The sequence below is a fragment of the Euprymna scolopes genome, chromosome 1, assembly GCF_053919585.1.
Source record: "Euprymna scolopes isolate OS-2025 chromosome 1, ASM5391958v1, whole genome shotgun sequence".
Classification (NCBI taxonomy): Eukaryota; Metazoa; Mollusca; class Cephalopoda; order Sepiida; family Sepiolidae; genus Euprymna; species Euprymna scolopes.
In genome coordinates this window covers 2,006,982-2,025,880 of record NC_136482.1, presented here as the reverse complement: position 1 = coordinate 2,025,880, position 18,899 = coordinate 2,006,982, and the positions used below count along the sequence as shown (strand labels likewise).

Here is an 18,899-nt window from a genome sequence, read left to right as displayed (position 1 = left end):
AAATTTTATTACTTATTTCGGTCACCTGTCAAACTTTATTGTTTATTTGGATCACCCATTAAAATCGTGTTACACTATTTATTTCAGGAAAAAGTTAATTAAATATAAAAAATGAAAATGCAAAACACAAAATCAGGTCTTTTATGCTCATTACACCCTCTCTCTCTCTCTCTCTCTCTCTCTCTCTCTCTCTCTCTCTCTTTACTAGTTCGTTATTTTTTTACTCTCCAGCTTAGATTGGGTTTGACCTTTACTCCTGATCTGAAATGGAACACGTACATCAAGTCTGTTGCCAAGGTCGCTGGAAAGATGGTGGGATCCTTCTACCGCTCCAGAAGATGTCTCACTACTGATGCAATTCTCTATCTATATAAAAGCCAAGTACGTCCAAGGATGGAATACTGTTGCCATATCTGGGCAGGAGCTGCTAAAAACAGCCTATCCTGCCTTGACAGAGTACAAAATAGACTTCGTGGCTTAGTGGGGGATGCCCTTTTCTCTACCCTGCAACCTCTCTCCCACAGAAGAGACGTTGCGAGCCTGTCCTTGTTTTATCGTTATTTCCATGGCAGATGCTCGTCTGAGCTCCAATCTCTGGTCCCCCCTCGCCAATCTTTCACGAAAAACACCCGTCTAGCTGAATCCACTGTGAAAAATTTCCCCCACTCTATATCTGTGCCTAAATCAAAGCTTCTTTCTTAGAACTGCACGCCTGTGGAACTCTGTTCCGTCTGCCTGCTTCCCTCCGGACTACAACTTGGATGTCTTCAAGTCCAATGTTAACAAATTCCTAATGAACCGCCCCCTTAAGTAAACACTTCAGCAAATCTCCTCACTAACTTAATGTACTTGCAATAACCCTTATCTCTGAGTGGCTTCCGGGCCTTGATAAGTGGTGATCACTGTGTAAAAAAAAAAGGTTAAATATTATTACTGCTAGTATAAATATATATATATATACTCAAAGAATTGTCTGCCATTCAATTACTGCATTGAATAAATTTTCATTTTCTGCTCATTTCTGTCGAAACGATGTGATTCGGTTCGGTAGCTGTGGTCGATGTTATGGGCAATCTTAAGGATGTTGCTGATACATTGGTAATCGCAGGCATCACTGTCCTAATCAATGTCAAGTTCATTATAGTATACAAAATTTGACAGCTGGTTTAACTTATGTTCACTTTAATTTAAAACGGTTCAAATGTCCACCTGTCTCAGTTCTTCTTGGTCAACGATTTCATCATACATCCGGGCAGGCTTTCCGTTGGTCTTCATGAAATCGCCAAATACTAAACTTCCGACGTCGTTGCTGCAAACTTGCTTCCCTGATTGGAACAAACGGGAAAACACTAAGTTGATTTTCTCTTTGAACTGAGTCTCGATGCAAGTCTACAAATACAAAAAAAAAGTAACATTCAATTCAAGAATGATCTACGCGATCATTTGATTTGTCATAAACGAACTGAAGCATGTTAGTTGAAAATAGATTAGATGATTAAAAAAACATCATAAGGAGATGATATTACGGATAGGTAAGAATGATGAGACTCACAGGAACAATTATTTTAATAACATTACCACAATACAAATTGGTATCTATTTACAATGTTTCTTAGCATAAAACGTCATTTATCTCATTGCTAAATAGTACTGCAGCTGACAAAGAAAACAATACATCTATTTCGATTTAGAGAAGCAAATTTGTTTATGCAGAAAAAGTATTACAAAAACAATACAATCAAAATAAGCTACTAGTTTATCATTCTTAGACAAGAGTTCAAGAGATTCGCCAACCTAATAAATTCCGAAATGTCAGCTAGGCTTCAATCTGTGTCCCATCAACGAAATGTTGCATCCCTCTGCCTGTTTTACGAATATTTTAATGGAAGATGCTCTGACGAACTACAAGCTCTTGTACTTCCTTGACGTAAATAGTCCCGACAAACCCAACAAGGAGCAAAGTCCCATTCCTACACAGTAGAGATCCTTAGATCCTAGAAAGCCTCTCTAATAGTTTCTTCCCTAGCTACTAGACTTTGGAATTCCCAAGCGGTTCCCTGCTTCCCTGGCTACTAGACTTTGGAATTCCCAAGCGGTTCCCTGCTTCCCTGGCTACTAGACTTTGGAATTCCCAAGCGGTTCCCTGCTTCCCTGGCTACTAGACTTTGGAATTCCCAAGCGGTTCCCTGCTTCCCTGACTGTGCTGACAAGTGTAATGCAAACAGACATCTTGTTGCTCAACTCCCTATATAGTATCCCTGCAAATTATATCTCAGATAGTAGCCCCTTACCTCAAAGTGGCATTATGCCTTGTTTGTTGTGAAAATGCAATATAAATAAAGACAGACGAAATAAATTAGAAAAGCAGCCACTGAATGCTGTACAATGCACGTAGTTCGACACATCCTTTTAAATATTTTACCGTTGCAGAAAAAGCTTGAAGCTCACCCTTCCTGAATTTGCCCAGTGATTAGTGTCCTTCCAGACGTGTTAGTGATGAGACGATTAAAATATTTTCCCGATTCTGATACAACGGCTGATTCCAATTCTATTTAAATCATTTATTATTTAGCTATAGAGCTTTTTACCGTAAAGCCCAAGTAATATATCAAAACATTTTGGCTAACATAAAGATATTCTTAGGTGTTCTATAGATTCTAGTTTAACAGGTCGTTTAAAATCAATAAATATTAATAATTTTATTATTGCTACCATCAATGGTAAATTAAGTTTATAAAAAAATAACAATTAAAATAATCATTTTTAGCATCGAAAATAGGTACAATTTTTTCCGATTTGCCACGGTTATACGCACCTGCTGTACGGTCGAAAGTTCTTGCTCAACATGCACATCGCCAATTTCTGTGCATTGCTTCTTCATGAACAGAAATTTTATGTTTCGTTATATTCGGTTAGACCAGACTGCGAACTGACATGAGCATTCTCATGATAGTCTTTTAATCCTTACCACTTCTGTGTTGGCTCAGGATAAATGTGAAGTCGGTGTTTTTGTTTGTGACACCATTACTAGAACATTGCACTGCAGGACTAACAGGCTTCCTTCATCCGTTTTTTTTTTCTTCCTTTTCCGATATGTATTGCCTTCATCACGGCAGAGGAATTCCATCTACTCACCTATAGGGTAACCCTCCAGAATATCAGAAGAAGGCCAACAGGTGTTACCACCTTGCCCAAGGGTGACCTAGAAATTAGCAAAGCAGGGGCATGTTTATCTTGTTGGTCAGGGAAACGTGTTGGAAAGGTAACCGTCTGCGATAGGGAATGAGATATAGAGAAGCTATGTGTTGTGCTACCAGCTGCGTCTGTGTAAGTAGAGAATCCAAGCTAGTTTTTGTGGGGGACATTGAAGTCAACAAATACATGTACCTGTGCGCTAGTATCAAGAGAGAGTGCTGTACCTATGGTGTCAGAGACTTTGTTTAGTAGGGTAGAGACCTGGGTTGATGGAAAGAGGTAGAGAAAATGTAAGTAACTAATGTTGCATGTTAAGTCTGATTCAAATTGAGTGTAACGGAAGGTTTGGTTTACTTCTGTGGGTATTAAAAAAGATTACCTTGACTATTTTGAAGAAGGCTTCTTGATCCGATTGGTCAACAAGTCGGTCAGAGAACAGTCTGTAAACTTCATGGGTCCAGAGACGAATGATCTTGTGGATTCCCTCCGTGTCTTCAGTCACAGATTTCGGATTTAACAATAAAATTCCCTTGAACAAAAGAACAAAATCTTGCAAGTACAGTTAATGCAAAAACATTTATACAAAAACATTTATACTCTCTCGTTATTTTAAATGTTGAAGGGTGATTCTCTTGCTGCTTCTGAAATCCGCCCTTGACAATCAGCTCGACAGGTACAAAGCCAATACCTCTCAGACTGAGGTACGCCACATGGGTATAACTTAGAACATCCACCCTCCCAGGCTTTGCCACCCGGTTTTCGGGTGGGGTAAATTTATCGCTTGTTACCTGAGGCGCCAGGGTAATGCCGATGGGGATGTCCAGGCAATTTTTGCTAGGCTGACTGGATACCCCCACTTTCTGACTTTGTGTCACATCTTGCTGAGGTGAGTAGCAATTTAATATCTACAAAAACAATTTACTTGGATAACTACGACAATTATCTCAAATAAATACAATTAATGAATAATTTTAATTAACAAGAAATAGTTTTAAAATATTTGTATAATCAAAATTATTATAATGAAATAATTGATATTCTAATATATATTAATTTATCCCTTAGTCCTCACAATCCATGGGCGAGGTTCCTGACAAATAGAAATAATTGCCATTTTATGAATAAGAATCTATTTAATAATTATTTTTTGTTAATTTTTTACCTTGAAGTAGCATTTATGTTGGTTTTTAAACCCTATATGAAGCGGCTTCATGCAATGTCTGGGGCGATTTTCCATTTAAAAAATAATCTATCTATATATTTATAAAAGTGAACATGTCTGTATGTCTGTCTGTCTGTCTGTCTGTGCGTGTGTGTGTGTACATTTCCCTACGCAATAAGTAAACTTTTAGTCTACAGACTCGAAATTTGATATACAGGGTACTGAGATTTAGGAAAATGTATGCGATCTGTTTTTCGGCCAGAAATTTGGCTGTTAAGTGGTCAAAGTTCAACGATTTAACCTTTGAGAACTTTACCTAACTCCTCCGACAATTTTGTGTCTAAACACTTGAAATTTTAGATATAGGTTCCTTGGACATGGATCTTAATAACTTGAGTTGATCCCAGAACAATAAATGTTAAGGGGTCATAATAGGGGTCAAAGTTTTAAAAAAAATTGACATCTGCTGTCTCTACCAAATTATTCAGACAATTTGTGGTCTAAATATTTGAAATTTTACATAAAGAGTATTCAGAGATAGGGCCAGCTTTTTCGTCGGTTTGGGTCGAAATTTTTTAGTTACCAATATATAAATGTATGTATGTATGTATGTATGTATGTATGTATGTATGTATGTATGTATGTTTGCATGTCTGCCTAAAACTTTCGACAGAGGCGACGGATTTTACCAAGATCAGTATCGTTTTGAAGTTCGCCCTTTCATACGACAAATATCGAAAAATTGGCTAAAACATTAACATCTTCACCTTCAACTAAGCACTTTTCTACAGGAGGTCGCTTTTTTCGCCGGTATTTTTTAAAGATATCCTCTCCTTTCGATTGTCTAGCCTCAATGTAAACATAAGTCACTTCAGGTTTGGTGGTAGTCGTAACCGCAAAGACGTCAGGTTTTTTCCCCGTTTCTTTTCCTCCTTCGCGGTACGGGTTCGATCCTGCCTTCCTACTACCACTTTTTTTTTTGCTCAACATACGCATCCAAACACCCGGGCAACGCCGGGCTGAAATGTTAGTCTATATATATATTTATAAAAGTGAACGTGTCTGTGTGTGTACATTTCCCTACGCAATAACTCTGTCAATTTTAAGTCTACAGACTGGAAATTTGATATACAGGGTACTGAGATTTGGGAAAATCTTTGTAATCCTTTTTCGCCCAGAAATTTGATGACTGTTAAGGGGTCAAAGTTCAACGATTTTATCTTTGAGAACTCTACCAAACTCCTCCAACAATTTTGTGTCTAAACACATGAAATTTTCGATATAGTTTCCTTGGGCATGGATCTAACTTAATAACTTGATTTGAGCCCAAAAAATTAAATGTTAAGGGGTCATAATAGGGGTGAAAGTTGAAAAAAATTGACCGTTTTTTTCTTTTGCTCAGCATACATCTCCAAACACCCGGGCAACGCCGGGCACCCATGCTAGTATATATCTATAAAAATGAAAGTGTCTGTGTGTCTGTCTGTGTACATTTCCCTAGAGACTAACTCTGTCAATTTTTAGTCTACAGACTCGAAATTTGATATACAGGGTATTGAGATTTGGGATAATCTTTGTAATTCGTTTTCGACCAGTAATGTGGCTGTTAAGGGGTCAAAGTTGAACGATTTGACCTTTGAGAACTCTACCAAACTCCTCTGACAATTTTAGGTATAAACAATTCAAATTTTCGATATAGGTTCCTTGGACATGGATCTAACTTAATAACTTGATTTGAGCCTAAAACAATAAATTTTAAGGGGTCATAATAGGGGTCAAACTTTTTTTAAGCAATTGATCTCCACGGTCTCTACCAAATTACTCAGACAATTTCTGGTCTAAACATTTGAAATTTTACATAAAGAGTGTTCAAAGATAGGGAAAGCTTTTTAATCGGTTTGGGTCGAAAATTTGAGCTACAAATATATAAATGTATGTATGTATGTTTGCATGTCTGCCTAAAACTTTTGACAGAAACGACGGATTTTCACAAGATCAGTAACGTTTTGAAGCTCGACCCTTCAGACGACAAATACCGAAAAATTGACTAAAAACATTAATTTCTTCACCCTCAACTGGGCACTTTTCTACAGGGAGGGGTCATTTTTTTCGCCGATATTTTCGAAAGTCATTCCCTCTTTTTAACTGTCTAGCCTTAATTTAAACCTACTTCACTTCCGGTTTGGCGGTGATCGTAACAGTAGAAACCACTTTTTTCATGTTCTTTTTCTCCTTCGCGGTGCAGTTTCAAGCCTTCCTCCCTACTACCACTTTTTTTTTTTTTGCTCAACACACACCTCCAAACACCCGGGTAATGCCAGGTACACATGCTAGTAATAAATAAAACCAGTCACTTTTTTGTTGTTTATGATTTATGAAATTAAAGTTGAAAACAATAATAACCACCTTTAAAATAATTTACTCTGCATTTTCAGCGTTCCAAATAAACAAATTTTTAATGTGAGCGTACCCAATTATTTTAATCACAATTTAATAAACAAATGATAAAATGTAAAAGTTAAATTTTACTTTCAAAATTTCATTCATGAAATGATAATTAAATACAGACAATTTTCTGTTAAACTTTTAATATAATTAGTGTTTTAATTCTGTCAACATGATGATGATGATGTTGATGATGACAGCGACGTCGACCCCGACCACGACCACGACGATCACGACCATGATCACGACCACGACAAAATTCTGTCTCCTGGGATAATAACTTTTTGTATCTGACGCACTGTAGCGTTTGTTGTGGCTATACAGTAGAAGCTGAACTTACCTCTCCAGATGCAGACCTGGGCGGATGATAATACTCCAAAAAGTTCGCATTCTTCCGATTCCCATTCTAATTCCGAATAATGGTCTCAACACTTAGATCTATAACTCTCGCTTTCGTCAATCTCTGTTTATTAACAAACGTAGGTAATAAAAGCGAATTCTATAACAATGTTATAGTTGATTATAAACAAAATAGAATATCACACAGGTAGTAATACTTAAAAAATATTTTTATGTATTTATTTTCATTTTGAAGTTGATGTTAAAACTTACTTTTCCTTGATTCAAACAATTAAATTCGAGCTTAATACGTGATTCAACGGGTCGCATTTCTAGAGTCTATTTTTTAGTTTGAAAACAAAGTAGAAAAATAATTACCTGAACTACCCTCGAGAAATCTCTCAGGTTGAAAAGATAATGTGATTTTGTTGGCGTCGGCAAAAACTTGGTAACAGCTTTTTGATAGATTTCCAATGTGGCGTGGATTAGAATCTACAAAAGACGAAACAAGTTTTAATCATTAAAGTAGATTATTACATAGATGGGCATCCGTAGATTCAGAGAATAATTATGTTCAATCGGCTTATGGGCGACGCTGCACACATACACATACAAACACCAATGCACTCACACATACACACACATGGACATTCATACGCAGTCACACATGAGCACATACAAGCATGCAAACTCATATACATACACACAAACATGATGCCGACTGAAAGCTGAGGTGTGCCAACTTTGAATCCAATTCGTTTCATACAAACACTTTCATTGAAGCTAGAACTGACCATGTGTCTCACCTGCTAGGATGATGTCCATAATTTTTCATAAAATAATGCATGCAAGTGTGGATGTAATCACATGAACTGCTGTGCAAAAATACACACACGAATCGAGTTTTTTTTTTATCTGACATTAAAATAGAATTACACAAACCCTGGAATATCTTCTCAATGCGGTTGGAAATTTCTTGAAGTGCCAGTCCATTAATGGCGAAAAAACACTTTTCAAAACTTCTTCCGAAAAAGCTTCGATTCCGATGATATTGTAATGGCGCAACAAGCGTGGTGTGATGGGATTCCTGCCGCCACCCGGTGGTGCCATCGCGGATACAATCTGCATGTCGCATAGTTCCGCCGCACTTGAGTCCTTTCTGAGGAGAAAGACACAAATGTTGACAATATTTAGCGTTGGTTTTCTTAAAATTGTGTTAAAAACGGAATTTTCTGTATAAGGTTGTGGATGTAGAAAACTTGGTGCAGTTTTGTCTTTACTGTGATTAGCCATGTTGGTAATTGTAGTAACATTACGAATATATTTTTCAACGTAGGGCACACTCGGCATCACAAATTAGTGCATCGTATTACAAGTGGTGCATTTCTCGTGAGTATTTTAGAACCTATAATCGATCTATAATCAGATATACAAAAATTAATTAATCGTGATTAGTGTTGTTACGATTACTCGGAATCGGGAACAGGAAAATCGGAACTTTTAGGGTCATCGGAATCGGAAACTTTGTGCCTATTTACCACAAATGATTTTTTCGATTGTTTCATTTTTGTCTTTATTGAAACCTCATTTCTATTGCTGATATGAAGAATAAAATAATATTTATTACCAGTAAATGTGTCCCCACCAGTATTTTTAGGCTTCTGAACATATATGCGCATATCACACGGGTTTTGGGAGTGATCTGACCGCCCCCGCAAAAAACTCTTTAGCAAAATTTTATAAATTTAAAAAGAATCGGAATTGGTAATTATGCTAGATAATCCAGATCTTTATGGAGTGACGTCAAACAAAAAGTTGGTCACAAGTCTAGATGCAACGCCCAAGAGATGACGTCAAAAGAGGATCAAATTCTAGGAATTAAAATCCCTGGTAAGCGAGTGACCATATTTTTTAAACAATACAGGTTGGATTGTTGACGTCATCTGAGCCAAATATAAAGAGATACAGGGAGAGACAGAAGGGTGGTCAAGAGAGACATACGAGACATTTTTCTTCGCATACGACCACCCCCGTCACGCACCCCATTCGACTCGTCAAAAAGGTTATATTTACAAATAAAAGATATATTTTTATAACCAGCTGTGTATGTGTGTGTGTGTGTGTTTTATTATGGCCAACGAATGTATAAATCGAGAAATGACAAAGATTGATTCTTTTAGAAATTAAATAAACATAAAACGCATTTGATGACCGGCAACCACCGAAATATATTTCGCTGGTGGACTGTCGTCAGATGCGTTTTAAGTTTATTTTGTATTGGAATCGGAAATCAGTGATTGTATCGGAATCGATTAGAATCAGTAATTGTACGGGAATCGAAAATTTGACACAGTATCGGTAATTGTGTCGGAATCGGGAAAATATTGAACTCATCCTATCACTAATCATAATATGGTGTAGTAGTAGTAGTAGTAGTAGTAGTAGTAGTAGTAGTAGTAGTAGTAGTAGTAGTACCATTATTATTATCAGCAGGAGACATAAGATTAGTAGTAGTAATTATGATGAAATCAAACGTGTTTTATATAAATAGCTCAGGAAATCAATACATTACCTGTCGTACCAAAAACCTTGATCGAGCCATTGTCGTAGTAATTCTATTGGGGGTTGCGCACCGTATTTCTCAAGGGATGGCATATTGAGGTCATCCACAAAGACGCACATTTTCTTGCCACCAGCTGGGCCATAGACTCCTTTTCTTCTCCTAATTTAAATACCGAACCAAGGAATTAAAACAGTATTGATCAGAATAAAAAATATTCAAACGTTTGTTTTCTAAAGAAAGTTTACTATTTTTTTATTTACATAGGAGTCACCACTAATAAAGGCCCGGAGGCCATTTGAGGATAAGGTTTATTGAGTGTAAAATAGTCAATGGGATAATATTGTAGTAATCGTTAGTAATAGAAATTTAGTAAATTGCATTACTTAAGGGAGCGGTTCATCAAGAATTTGTTTTTGTTGGACTTGAAGACAACCAAGTTGTCGTCAGCTGGGAAACAGGCAAATGGAAGAATGTTCCACGGGCGTGCAGTTCTAAGAAAGAAACTTTGTTCATGGAATCTACGTTTTGGTTTAGACACAAATAAAGAGTGGGGAAAATTATTGACAGTGTTTCAGCTAGACGGGTGTTTTTCGTTAAAGATTGACGAGGGGGCAGAGATTGGAGCTCAGACGAGCACTTGCCATGGAAATAACGATAAAACAAAGATAGGATTGTGGACTAGTGCTTGATTGATTAAAGATTTTAACGAAGTGAGGGAGGAGTATTGTTGTCACATCTGGGCTAGTGCATCTATCACTAGTTTCTCTTTCTAATTTTTATCCTCGAATGGCTTTTAGTTTTGATAATCGGGATTCATCAGTAAAAACAAATCTTTAAAAAAAGATGTCTACCTTTCGAGTTTTGAGAACATAATATCTTGGGTCTGATTTGCTGATGTCTGCGCAGAAAAATTTATGTTGCAAATGATGTATTTGTCTTTCGGTTGTTGAAGAAAGAAATCATTGATGATGACGCTTTTTCCGGTTCCGGTTGGGCCGACAAGAAGCAGGGGCAAACCATGGTCGACAAACAACTTCAGCAAATAACGAATACGTTCCGTTTCCACTGTGTTTATGATTATCTTGCTCGGCTGTCAATAGAAAAAGCATACATCTTAAATAAGCATTAATAACTATATACGGCATAATCACGTTGACACACCAGTTCTCGCTTGGTCACCGAAGTTAAGCAACGTTGAACCTGGTCAGTATAAAATGGGTGGTCATTTAGAACTTCCAGGTGCTGCGTGTGCTTTCCGCTTATCTCAGCATTGTTTCCAGTCGTCCTGGACTTCTCCTTGCCACTGAACTCAAACAGTGTCGATTCAGGAGAGGTGTGGTTGGGATTACGCAACCCTTGCCTCACAATTACACGCGTAGCTGCCATTACAGGATGTATCCTTTGTCTTTCGAGACTGAACGGAAGCATTGAATAACTATTTAAAAAAAAACAAGATATGCTTGAAAATGAATATGCTATTTCAAAGTCTGGCAGACCAATGGATAGCAAAAGTCTGATGAAACAAAATTTGACGTGGCTGTCTTTAAAAATAAAAGTATATTTCAATATAAGGTTCAGTTAAGCAGAAAAGTAGAAAATTCTATTAAGTGTTAAATATTTGAACTAAAACTACGTGCGAGGATATGAAGTTATGAATAAGAAGTCGGCGGTGACACGTAACACAAAATATAAGAAAATGTCTATCTTTGGCTGTCGATCTAGTTGGATTTGGACGTCTTTTCTGAAGCTCTATCTCCGCCCATTCCCTATGCGTAAGGGCGAAGAGAAACTTAATTTAAATTTTCTGTCCTGTAAAAGAAAAACGATAAAAGAACAAAGTGTCATAAAGAAAGAATGGTGTTAAATCGTTGGACCAAAGAAAAAGAACGTTTTGCTATTAGATCTCCACTATCATAATGAATATTAATAACAAATGAAAAGAGAAAGAAAAAGGTGCCAGTAGCAATTAATCCGACTATCTACAGCGTGTTAACGAGCTGTTTATTGTCGACAAGACGACAGGTAATCTAAGTTTTAAAACGTGTGCAATGTAAAATGGATATTAGAATTTAATAGATAAATGACTATTCTTTCTATCTTTTGTTGGCGTTGTTGTTAACAGTCATCTTTATGGTCGTTTTTCTTTCGTGACAAGCTGATAAACTCTTCATCTGTTTTCTAAAATGCAATAAAGATCGATTGTGCATTCAGTTTCTACCTTTATTCCCTAATGGAAATGATTGGAAGTATCACTTATGCATAAATAGCAGAGATGTCGGTTGTTGTCTGAGGAAAAATTGTAATACATTTCTATTAACACTTCCGTTTCTCTCGTCCATTTCCTCACCTTTCTCAAACCTCCATATCACTCTCCGCTCAGTCCATTCCTCTTTCTGGATATATACACATACACATCGAGATAAAAAATAATTTAAGTTAAGTAAAAAATAAATTAAGTTACTTAATTAGTGAAAAAATCTGCGCCAATTCATAGTCAAATAATAAAATATTTTTCTAAATCTTGGAACAATTCATCGAGCAATACCAATCAAGAAAATACTAACTTCGTGGATGTTTGTTTGGTAGTTCTAGAGTTTTATTTGGACACACACATACATAATACATACATACAAACATACATACGTACATACATTCATACATACGTACATGATGATTGCTGCATCTTTCCAGATGATCGCTGTCATATTGAGTTCTCCCCATCTCACCGGCCATGCCATCTCAGATGACTCTGCAGTCCCGGCGCAGATTTGCACATCTTGAATAATATGTGAAGAATTTCCGCTGAGTTTGCTGCATATCAAACAGATCGTTTGGTTTGGACTAATAAGCACAAGGTTAATCTGAACGAGAGTGTTATATTTCCGTTAAAGTAAAAGTTTCTATGGCACGTGATTTTGCACACGTTCCTTTTCCTTTTAAAAAGGGCTGAGTTTTTTGTTCTTCTTCAACATTTCGTTACTAACAGTTCTTGCGTTTACTGCTGCTACCTGCTATTTGCTCGTACGTTTACTATTTGCTCTTACGTTTATTATTGGCTGTGAAATTAGTTCGGTAAAGCCTAGTAAAGAGGTTTTGCTCTGTCTCCCGTTCTATGATAAAACACCACAATTTACCGAACTAATGTTTTCCCTCATGGAGAAGATAATTCACCTGGATAAATTTGATGTTTCCTCGGCAGACCCTCAGGCCCACAAGCTTCCACATAGGAAAGTCCGCATAGGAAAGTCAGGTAGGGGGTGGTTGAAAGGGTCCAGTGTGGAGTTTGAGGCAAACAAGCGGGCAAGCATGTTAGCCTTCTCGGTTGCTGAGCAAACAACCTCGTGATTTTTGGTTAGTGGGGGAATTGTTGATTGCCCATTATTTACTACACTGTTGTAGATTTTCCAGAAGTCACGATTTCCTAGTTTTGTGCTTCAATGCGTTTTTTAGTGGTTTCCGTAAATTCTCTCTTAGCTGTCGCTATTTCTTTCTTAACGTTACTTCTAGCTTCTATGTACTTCTGTCTGCTTGAACTGGACTTATGTCGGTTTAATCTGCGGTATGCATGCTGCCTTTGAGCGACGGCAGTTGCGCAAGTCGAAGTAAACCATTGGGGAGAGTGGGGCTTGCTATAAAATTTCCGCATGGGAACATGCGCTTCGATTGCAGTTTTGAACCATTCAGTGGTCTCGTTTGCGCACTGTTCAGCAGGAAAAGAAAAAATATTTCCCCATGGGACATCTCTGATAAGATCTCTGATCCCTGTCAGCCTTTTTATAATATCTCGTGGTTTTGAGCACTGGCTCTTCAGTTTTGGCTCTAGAGTTTAGGGCGACTTCAACCATTATCACTGCATGATCAGCGTTCCCCAGAAGGCTGTCGGCATTCGTTATATAATCATCGGGAATTTTGGTCAAAAACAGATCTAGAAGTGATGCATGTTGTTCTTCCTGGTCATGGAAACGGGTTGAAAACGTAACAATTTGTGATAGAGAGTGAGATATAAGAAGCTATGAGTTGTGCTGCCCGCTGCATCTGTGTAAGTAGAGAATCCAAGCCAGTTTTTGTGGTGGACATTGAAGTCACCAAATACATGTACTTGTGCGCTAGGTTCGGGGGAGAGTGCTGTGTCTATGCTGTCAGAGACCTTGTTTATTATGGTGGAGTCTTGGGTCGAGGGAGAGCGGTAGAGAAAATAAAAGTAGCTAATGTTGTGTTGCATGATAAGTCTAAAGCACATAAAGGCTTGATCATCCGATTCTAGGTTTATTTCTCTAGTCAGGGTGAGGGTGTTACGAATGTAAACTCCAAGTCCGTGCATGTGTCTGTCAGAGTCCTTACGGCAGAGTGGGAGATATCCAGGCATGTTAAAGTAGTTAGAGGGGATGGAGAAGTGTAGGTTAGTCTCACTTAGTGCTAAGATATCCGGGGTATCTGTTAGGAGAAATGTTTCAACATCAGCTAAATTAGTTCTAAGCCCACGGATATTTGTGAATGCAAGCCTCAAGGGAGGGGGCAAGTTGGATTTGTTTTACCTTAAGCCTGGTTTAAGCTTATGTACTGTCGTCATATTTTTAAAGTGTTTCAGTTTAGGTAAGGGGGGCTGAATAAGAGGTTATGCAGAGCATCAGACATGCATCACAAGTAGACCATCAGCTGACCTTTCTTCAATTAGTATTGTGGCCTCAGGAAAGCCCACCGGGAATGAGTGCAGGGTCCCTTTCCATGCGCGACATGGCACTACAAACATCCCGATATTTTATAACTGTTGATGGAGCAGCCGCTCTAAGCGCTACCAAAGTTATAGGGCACCTGTACTACCAGTCGGAAACAACAGCCAGGAACTGTCAATCCGGTACCCTCAACCCATCAGAGGAAGGTCAACCCAATCTAATTGCTCAGGCATATATGGTACTCAAGCACTCTCAAGTGCCCAGTTTTAGGGGTGGTGGTGTCGGGAGTGGGGAAAATGGCGTTCGTTGCCCTAGACAAGGAACAATATCTACCACTGAGTGTTTCTGTCGGATCATTGTGATTCGATCTCTGCGCCTAACTAATAGGCAAAGAAGGAGTACGGAAGCCGGGCGATAGACAGAGCCTATCTACTCCTTAAGCAGTTTAGGTTTGCAAACCGGTAATTTGTTTTAGTCACAAGCTCTAGGAAGGTTGTCATCCAAGACTGAAGAGGCCTCTCTTCCCTTTGGTTTAGTTTCAGAGTTTTCCTTTTCCTAGACGGATGATCTGGGAAGATCTACTGGGTCTGTCAGCACTGAGAGGGTTTGCTCCGCGCCTGAGTTCTAATCCAGGTATTTCTGCGACCCCACGTGGTTAGTTAATGTTACCGGGTTAGTTTGTACAGGTTATATATCTGCTGAATAGTTACACTCCTCAAAGTGAATTAGGGACATTGCTATTTCATTGTTACTGGATAAAGGGGGTGAGTAGAGCTCATGCAGTGTAAGCAACTAAGATTGTAAGAAGGCTTGTTAGAAAGGAGATAATGTGGTTTGAGGCTTTCCCTTTATATTTTTTTTATTTTGATTCATGTTAGCTTAGGTCTATGATAACGTTAGAGTATGAGTAGATATTAAGAATTGAACTATGAGTTGTGCCCAAAGTATATTTTAGATGTCAGGAGGGTTTGAGATGCGAGTGCAATATAGTACTGATAAAACAGTAAGTTTTGAGTCATGTATAAGTAAATAGATATATGGGCAGGTTTTCAGTAGATGCGAATAAAGTTGAAGTTGTAGGTATAAAGTGTGTTTCTATTATTGAGGGAAGATAATTTCAGCTTTCAAGTAAGAGTCATGGACATTTAGCATAACAAGGAGTATCAGTTCAGTTTCGTGTTAATAGTTGCAAAACTATCTAGGAGAAGACAGTTATGTAATGCAGATCGCTTTGCTTCCGAGTACATACTTTGGCTGTTAAATACCTCACTGAATACGAATGAACTCTAATGCATGTCTAAGAGGTAGAAACGTATAGATGTTTAGTGATGACTAAGCAGTTAGCATATGAGGGTTAGGGGCTGGAAGTTAAAGATTCCACTACAAATGCTGTGCAATATAGGAGTTAGGTGGCGGCTTGGTGGGAAGGAGCAGATTGTTAGCGTTCAAGAGACAGGGTTTTATTTTGTTTTTTTTTTTACATGGGGGTCACCACCTATCAAGGCCCGAAGGCCACTCAGTGATAAGGGTTATTGCGTGTACAGTAATCAATGAGATAGTATTGTAGTAATCATTAGTATTGGGGGTTTTGATAGAGTGTCTTACTTAAGGGGGCGGTTTTTCAGGAGTTTGTTTATGTTGGACTTGAAGACGTCCAAGTTGTAGTCAGGTGGGAAACAGGCAAGCGGCAGAGAGTTCCACTGGTGTGTAGTTCTAAGAAAGAAGCTTTGCTCATGGAATCTACGTTTTGATTTAGGCACAGATAAAGAGTGTGGAAAATTATTGACAGAAGTTTCAGCCAGACGGGTGTTTCTCGTGAAAGATAGGCGAGGGATGACGAGGGATTGGAGCTTACTTACAAATAACAGTAGATCTCCATTAGGATTAGAGTGTTAGGTAAGGTTTAGTTTGAAGAAAAAAAATTTTTTTTTTTTTTTGGCATGCAGGTTAGACACAACCTTGTCTGAGCCGATTGCCATAAAAACATTTGTTTTTGTTTTACCTCAACTTGCTCACCGATGACAGTTGGTTCGACCAAGCTACTCCAAGTCCGCCAAGCGCCATAGGTCTTTTTCATGTAGACATAATCATAAATGGAACCTTTCTTCGGAAAGAACAAACCACGTGATATTTTTACTTCTTTCGGCCTGAAAAATAAAATCGTATCTTACTTTAAGTGAGTGTACAGGTCATCGAAATTATCTCCACAATAAAAAGATATTACATCATATTTGGGAAAGACCATCATGAACTGCCAATCAATCATTATATCTGGTCACATTTAATTCAAAGTTCGGAGCAAAGATTTCACATTTAATTCAAAGTTCGGAGCAAAGATTTTTATGCCTGTGTTTCGCCCTGTTATCAATCTATTTCCCCCATTTGAAATAAATAGTCAGCGTTTCAATGTAACCTTCAGAAAGATAAATAGCTCAATTTTATCTGAAAATAAATCACAACTGTAGTTTTCTTAAAGCATTGCTGGGTAATATATATTTGCTAGACCCTTCGAATCTGGATAGATTGGTGTAGACCCTACACTATTTTTATATGAATAAATTAAAAGTAAAACATATCCATATTTATAAATATTATGCGCGAACGCAATCCCACAATATTATTGCTATAAATTAAAATATTATTGCTATTAATACATTAAAGTATAATTGATATACATAAATTAAAATATTATTGCTATTAATACATTAAAGTATAATTGATATACATAAATTAAAATATTATTGCTATTAATACATTAAAGTATAATTGATATACATAAATTAAAATATTATTGATATTAATACATTAAAGTATAATTGATATACATAAATTAAAATATTATTGCTATTAATACATTAAAGTATAATTGATATACATAAATTAAAATATTATTGCTATTAATACATTAAAGTATAATTGATATACATAAATTAAAATATTATTGCTATTAATACATTAAAGTATAATTGATATACATAAATTAAAATATTATTGCTATTAATACATTAAAGTATAATTGATATACATAAATTAAAATATTATTGCTATTAATACATTAAAGTATAATTGATATACATAAATTAAAATATTATTGCTATTAATACATTAAAGTATAATTGATATACATAAATTAAAATATTATTGATATTAATACATTAAAGTATAATTGATATACATAAATTAAAATATTATTGCTATTAATACATTAAAGTATAATTGATATACATAAATTAAAATATTATTGCTATTAATACATTAAAGTATAATTGATATACATAAATTAAAATATTATTGCTATTAATACATTAAAGTATAATTGATATACATAAATTAAAATATTATTGCTATTAATACATTAAAGTATAATTGATATACATAAATTAAAATATTATTGATATTAATACATTAAAGTATAATTGATATACATAAATTAAAATATTATTGCTATTAATACATTAAAGTATAATTGATATACATAAATTAAAATATTATTGCTATTAATACATTAAAGTATAATTGATATACATAAATTAAAATATTATTGCTATTAATACATTAAAGTATAATTGATATACATAAATTAAAATATTATTGCTATTAATACATTAAAGTATAATTGATATACATAAATTAAAATATTATTGCTATTAATACATTAAAGTATAATTGATATACATAAATTAAAATATTATTGCTATTAATACATTAAAGTATAATTGATATACATAAATTAAAATATTATTGCTATTAATACATTAAAGTATAATTGATATACATAAATTAAAATATTATTGCTATTAATACATTAAAGTATAATTGATATACATAAATTAAAATATTATTGCTATTAATACATTAAAGTATAATTGATATACATAAATTAAAATATTATTGCTATTAATACATTAAAGTATAATTGATATACATAAATTAAAATATTATTGCTATTAATACATTAAAGTATAATTGATATACATAAATTAAAATATTATTGATATGAATAAATTAAAAATAAAATTACTTCCTTTTCATAAATGTCAAGCTCTAATAGAGACCCCACAATATTAATATTGATATTGATGAATTAAAAAAACTTTATTTTAAAAGAACATACTTTGACGCACTATATGATGATGATTGCTGCATCTTTCCAGATGATCGCCGTCACATTGAGTTCTCCCAATCTTGTCGTCCATGCCATCTCAGATGACTCTGCAACCTCGCAGCAGATTTGCACATCTTGAAGCAGATGTGACATACAAATTGAGCAATTTATATCGAGTTAACTTCCTCTGGAGATTGAAGAGTATTCCTATTAACAATTATATATCTTCTCAAACCAGCAGTAGACTTGAAAACTTTGCTGCATGTTAAACAGATCGTTTGGTTCGAACTAATAGGTGCAAAGTTTACCTGAACAGGAGTTTTGTGCGACTTAAGGTGGTTGACGTAGCCAGCTTTTGACAGAAAGACTCGCTCACAAGTGTCGCATTTCCAGCTCTGTGTGTCATGGTTAAGACCA

General features: G+C 36.0%; 1 protein-coding gene across 1 annotated transcript in view; it reads right to left on the bottom strand.

Annotated features, from left to right (window-relative positions):
* LOC145244699 (dynein axonemal heavy chain 3-like) overlaps positions 1-18,899 on the bottom strand; it is a 382,877-nt gene that overhangs the window by 142,268 nt on the left and 221,710 nt on the right. The window contains exons 40-46 of the mRNA XM_080107154.1: positions 16,380-16,524; positions 10,556-10,794; positions 9,714-9,863; positions 8,084-8,300; positions 7,520-7,633; positions 3,575-3,724; positions 1,210-1,389 (exon numbers count right to left, since the gene is read on the bottom strand). Of these exons, the coding sequence (XP_079963280.1) occupies positions 1,210-1,389; positions 3,575-3,724; positions 7,520-7,633; positions 8,084-8,300; positions 9,714-9,863; positions 10,556-10,794; positions 16,380-16,524 (1,195 nt within the window). The remainder of the gene's footprint in view (positions 1-1,209; positions 1,390-3,574; positions 3,725-7,519; positions 7,634-8,083; positions 8,301-9,713; positions 9,864-10,555; positions 10,795-16,379; positions 16,525-18,899) is intronic.